The sequence below is a fragment of the Medicago sativa genome, chromosome 7, assembly GCF_051527215.1.
Source record: "Medicago sativa cultivar Bolivia chromosome 7, Bolivia_mono, whole genome shotgun sequence".
Lineage (NCBI taxonomy): Eukaryota > Viridiplantae > Streptophyta > Magnoliopsida > Fabales > Fabaceae > Medicago > Medicago sativa.
The window spans coordinates 16,179,392-16,185,903 of record NC_140755.1 but is presented as its reverse complement, the minus strand read 5'-3'; the positions used below and the strand labels follow the sequence as shown (position 1 = coordinate 16,185,903).

Here is a 6,512-nt window from a genome sequence, read left to right as displayed (position 1 = left end):
TCTATCCCTGCTTCTCAATCTCATATTTCATGAATCTCTCCTTCTCAATCTCATATTTGATGAATCCTTGTTGTTGAATAAGATATTTGGCTTATTAAGATGATTTTTGGTATAGGCTAAAAGTTAATGTCAGGTTCTTCTATGACCATTAACTATCAAACTGACAAGGAATATTTTCACTCAGAAATGAAATCAAGTTTTTTTTTGAAGAAATCAAAATGGTATATATTAACAACGGCGGTGGTAACACCTCAGTACAAGATGTACTAAAGGCTCCACCCCGGCAAGCAGACAGTTACAAAGTTATAAATACAAGATAAGGTCAGTCGATACCCAGACAATGAAAAGGGTTCGACCACCAACTTTGAGAGCCGTACACAAAAGTGGTTTTATTGGCTTTAAGCCACCACAACGAATGAAACTTAACTTTATCTAAGAGCTGCTCAATAGGTGTTTCAGTGTTATTGAACAGTCTATTATTACGTTCATTCCACACCAGCCAAATACAAAGAAGCCATAATAATTGTAAGAATGAACTGCGAGCCCTTGAGTAACCGGAACAATGAATAAATTGAAGAAAATGCTCACGAAGATTTTCAGCATCTACACCAGACACACCAATCCAGGACCTGATTTGCTGCCAAAGCGAGCCAAAAACATGACAATGAAGGAACAAATGGGATGCCGACTCAATGTTACCGCACCCTGAAACGCACATAGTATCTGTAGTCTGAACAATGCCACACCTTTTTTGGTTAACTTTGGTTGGTAACCTGTCTTGCATCAAGCGCCACGCAACTATGGAGACTTTCAAAGGAACCTGCTTATGCCAAACCAAATTTAGTGTTGTGTCCACCGTATGAGAGACCATAGATGTCAGAGCTTTGTATGCGCCTCTGACTGTGTATCCATCATGGATATCCGGATCCCATTGCCACTTGTCAGATACATTAGACGGAACAACAACATTTGCTAATAAAGTCCTACACTCCTCTACCAACTCCTCCTCCCACGCCCACAACCGTCTCCTCCAACACCACGCCTCTCCACCTTCCTCCCAACCAAGTGTTAACATCTCCGCCACTGTAATAAACTTATTTATGGTTAGATCAAATAAGCGAGCGAACCTCCTACACAAAGGAACATTTCCTACCCATCTATCCAGCCAAAAATAGGTATTAGTCCCATCACCTAGAACTTTCGATACCCTCTCTGCAAACCAACCGCCTTCAGTATCTCCTACTCCATCCCTAATCTTCACTATCTCCCTCCACCAAGGTGAAATACTCCGGCCCCCAACCTCCAACCTCCCTCCCTCCTCACCATATCTTGCCACCAAAACCCTATACCAAAAACCCCCTCTGTCCACCAACATCCTCCAACACCATTTGCCTAACAAAGCTATATTAAACTCCTTCAACTGCCTCACCCCCAAACCTCCCTCTTCCTTTTGTAAACAAATAGAGCTCCAAGCAATCTGAAATCAAGTTTAATTACCTACGCATAGATCCAAGTACACATTCTACCATAAAAGCATCTGCCTATTAAAATGTGAACTTTCATCCAAATAAGTCGTTTAATGCAAATTTGAATAAGTGCCAAGGGACTAATTTAACAACAAAATACCAAGCGCCTGAACAACAGACAATTATGAGCAGATACATAACTCGTCAATATTATAAGTGTAGGTTTCAGAGTTGATGCCAAGGATTGAAGGAGGGTTGGATATCTTTGAAGGATTAGATTAAGTTAAATTTGAACAAGAAAAACTGATATAATGATACTGATATAATTCTATGGGAAGGGGACGACAAACAACAACAGGGAGAGGATGACTTTTGTGAGGACGTGTTTGTTTCTGTTTCATTTAAATGGCATTTTTTGTTTTATTTTTTATTTTAATAGGTAGGTTCCACGTGGCAGTAATCCATTGGTGAATGTCACCATGACATTATTTTACTAATGTCACTGAAGTGCTCTCCGTGAAAGATGGTGTGAAAAAAAAAATATAGTATTGATAAAGCGGTGGCATTTAGGGTGGGTGAGGGAAAGAATTTCCCATCATGGGAAAGTTGTTTGTTTACCATTGGATTAAAGTGGAGCACTGATTTTATCATGGTCTATCCACACCAAATCTTTTTTAGTTTGTCTTCAACCTTAATGACATCACTTGAATACCAATTCAGATTTTCCATTTCAGTCGAGCTTCTTGACAGCTTTAAAAATATTAGTTAAATTGTATTCCTACTATTTAATCTTCTTGATGTCCATAGACTACAATATTATTTTAATGAGTTATTATGATTCAGCTACATGATGAAATTGTTTGAAAATACATTCTCTGACTATACTCTTCAAAATAAGACAAGAATAGATCTTTAACAATAAATTTTAATATGCATTTAGACGAATCGATTGGAACTTTACTAAATATGATAACTGAAATTTTAATGCGTTATTCTGATTTGCTGAAAATATCAACAAAAGAAAACATTAGCCGGAGAAGATGACCAGAAACTCGTCGGCGGTGGCTCTCCGGCGATGTGTTCAAAATGAAAGAATAAATGGTTCAATAGAGAGAACTCACGACGAGGATCATAGATCCGGTTTTTTTTTTCCTTCAACAAGTTTATGGTTGCCAGAAATGGCCTCTGAAGGGGATAATGGTGGGTTTTTTTGTAGATAAGACAGAAAACAGGATTGAAGAAGTGGAATAGAAGCAGAGTAAAGTTAGAGTTAGATGAACAAGTCAAAAGTGTGGTGATGCTGTTAGAAGTGAAAAAGAAAACAAAAATTAAAGAACATGAAAATGAAGGCAAGAAAAAGGTGCGGTGGTGCTGTTAAAGTGGTGGTGGAAGATGGTGTGAGAAAAAAAATCTAGTGTTTATAGAGTATAGTATTACTATGTTATTCATTTGATCTAAAGGTCAAAATCAACTTTCCCACGGTGGGAAACTCTTTCCCCTACCCACCCTAAATGCCACCTGATAAAGCATGATAATATGGTGCAGGTTATGGGGTGGCATTTACCATGGGAATGGTGATTCCTTTCCCACCATGAGAAAGGTGGATTTTAACCTTCAAATGTCAGTCAACAAGTTGTAAAAGGTTTTTTTTTTTTGGTTTGATGGTTTTAACAAAAAAATTGATTGGAATATTAAATTAAACAAGAAAAAAAAAAAGCTAGTTCATCGAGAGAGAAAAGAGAGGCGAGAAACAGTGTCCCCCCTTCACCCTTCTTCTCCCTTTGAAAACAAAAACCCACCACCATGGTACCCTTTCCATTCGCTGCCGTCGTTGGTGTGTGTTTTCATTTCATTTTGTCTGTTTTATGGCTGTGTTCAACAGAGCTGGAATTTAGAAGGGCTACAGTTATATATTCTAATAATTCATGATGTTCAACCATATATCAATGTGATAAGACAACTGTAATAAAAAGATAATTGCATCTCAATTTATTATGTGCAAAAAAAGTTACAGAATTGTGATGGAACAATGAACTATAATAGAGTAATTTACAATGGTATCTATATATCTTTGAATTAGAAGCTTGAGCTATTCTTAGGCCTCCATTGTGATGATGTGGCATCTCTAAAAAAGCATCTTACTCTATGCTAAAACCTTACACTATCATCTCTTATAAGTATTAATTATAAGCCCCACTACATTACACATATTCTTTACTGTTACATTCTCCCGGTTTAAATAAAAAAAAAAAAAACTACACATGCTAACATGGACAAAATGCATTGTGTCCAATTTATTCCTTTGGCTAATTTATGAGTTACCATTTTTATTAATTAGCAATCCAAGTCCAACACTTCATTTTAACGTACAAGTAGACTAATTGCATCCTAGACTTTTCAATTTCCAAAAGCTACAACGTATAAGCATCATTGTTTTGATAAAAATGAATTAAGTGATATTTATTCATTAAATAAGAAATCTCTCACTCTTCCACTGTCCCGGTTTTAATTTGTGTCCATATATCTTTCCTCAAATATATTCATTCATTTCTAATTCACATCCTTGATCACACATAAATAATATCATTCCTGAGTTAGATATCTCATCTTTCATTCATAACCTTGATATCACACACACATCATTCTTGATTTTGATATCTCATTTTTTAGTCATGGTATTTTTTTTGTATGTATCATAGTATTATATATGTATAATATATAATATTTGTGTCTGATAATTTATTTTCTCCCATTATCATATTTGCCTAATACTTTATGTATCAAGTATCAATTGTCGAAATCCATTCCTTCAAAAAAAAAAAGTATCAATTGTCGAAATCCATAACAATGTTTTTTTCCCTAAATTTCCATGATCATGAATCACCGAGTCAACATATGAATAGTGGAAATTATCAACCAAGGAGAAAGAAATTAATAGAGAGAGTTGCGTTGATGACAATCAAGCTATGTCATCCGTACACAAATTGGCCTCAATACTTCATCAACCATGATGAGTGAAAGAGCAACACCATGTATCTCCAATACCAAGAATTGGGTGAGACACTACTAACTATGAAGAAGAAAAAAAAAAAAACACAGAATACATATTAGAATCTATTTTTTTAGTGATCATATATCTATAATCAAATTAATAAAGTTGTTAAGCTTGAGTTAAAAAAAATTCACCCTTTATCTTTATTCTATTTGGTGTGCTTAATTGAGTGAATTCAATTGTGTTGCCATTCTCATAACCCATTGTATCAGCATCTAATCTTAATTGATATAAGCATCTAATCTTAATTAATATATATATTTTAACGTATTTTGAACTTAATTTGGACAAATGTGTTTCTAATTGTTTGCTGGACTGGTGTACGGTATTTTCAACTTTTATTTGCTTATTGCTCTATATGTAGATTCATATTCAATTTTTACTATGGAGCCATTGTATTATATTTTTGCAATAATTTATCAAATTTATCTAATGATATTCAATATAAGGAAGCCTGTGAGGTTCCTCAAAGCTCTTTGATGCCATCAAAGAAAAACACAAATAAGCCATTGTAGCACTTACTTTCAGCAAATTGTCCTACTCAGATTTTTCTTCATGAAACTATATGTTGCATCAATTTAATTAATATTTGATCCGAAATGAAATATTAGAAAAAATAGTAGTTAAAAAGTCTATGTATATGGACTAACAAAGTATAAGAGACTTGAGCTTTTATAGACTAATACTATTATAGCATTAGTATATCCAAAAATATTATCTTTTTCTTAACAAATTATAATAAACTTAAGTTTTGCCTGTTCAAAAAAATAAACTTAAGTTTTGTTAGAATTAAAAGAAAAAATAAAATGAAATAATATGTTAATTTGATTCTTTACTAGATTTTTTCTTGAAATGTTACTATAAAGCATTCATTTAAGTTAGTGTCTTAGGTTGAACATGTATCTGTGATTTTAAAGCATATTAATATTGAAATGTGTCTTTGGAATTTTAAAAGCTTTGATGTTTTTTTAAGCTAGAACCGCACTGATATGACACACACAAAAAAAGTCTCACTCTTTTTGATACTATCTAATTTTAAGTTAGAATTGTGCAACTCTTAAAAAAACTTTCCACTCTTATTCTATCTAATAATCACTAATATTGATGTAATTAAGCATAATTTAAAAAAAATATCACCCTTTATTATTCTATAGTGTCTATATATGATTAAATAAACCTGGGAATATAAACATTAATTGGAAGAAAAAAATAGACAAACAAAAATACACCCTCCGGTCACAAATATAAGCAAAAATTTACTTTTTAGATTCATTCAATAAATGATAAGGTAAACCAAACCGTTGGTTAAAATAATTTGGACCAATAAAAGTCAGAATAAAAATCCAGAAATGGAGGTTTGACAGAAAAGTCCAAAATAAGCTAATTTATCACCATAATGATTATCTTTTCAATAAATATAGGAAACCTTAAATAAGAAATAGGAACATAAAAATAAGTAGTTATGTCACATTGCGTAATTTAGAAGATCATGGTTAAAAGATGAAAAAGACAAAACCACCAAAGATTAATCATATCCTAACTTGAACCTATTGCAACATTTCTTATGAGTAATACTGACATCAAGCATAAATGACTAACTTTAATAGAAAAGAATGTGAGATTTCAAGATAAAAAAAAAAAAAAAAAACAAAGCAACATATTATTACACCACTACGATACCATAAAAGAATTTTCTTATATGATTGCATTAAGGTAAACTAAACTATGATATATGCCTTTTAAATTATTAAATATTATAGAATCCACCAAAAACTGTATTATTTGTCCTTAAAATATTTACACAAATCTACGATACAAATCAATATAAATTCTCATATGTTTTAAAAAATACTCCTATTTTAGTATAAATTAATATTAAAATAATCATATCACTACATTTTAAAATATTATAAATCAGCAAAATACATTTTATTATACCTATCACAATTTTATTTTCTCAAATACAAGTTATAATCCAACCCGTGCAACACACG

At 32.5% G+C, this 6,512-nt stretch overlaps 1 protein-coding gene across 1 annotated transcript; it reads right to left on the bottom strand.

The window, feature by feature from the left end:
• Positions 1-322: 322 nt before the first annotated feature.
• On the bottom strand, positions 323-1,375 carry LOC146904609 (uncharacterized). Its single transcript, XM_085728325.1, has one exon. It carries the CDS (start codon positions 1,373-1,375, stop codon positions 323-325), a length of 1,053 nt encoding a protein of 350 aa, XP_085584451.1.
• Positions 1,376-6,512: the final 5,137 nt, after the last annotated feature.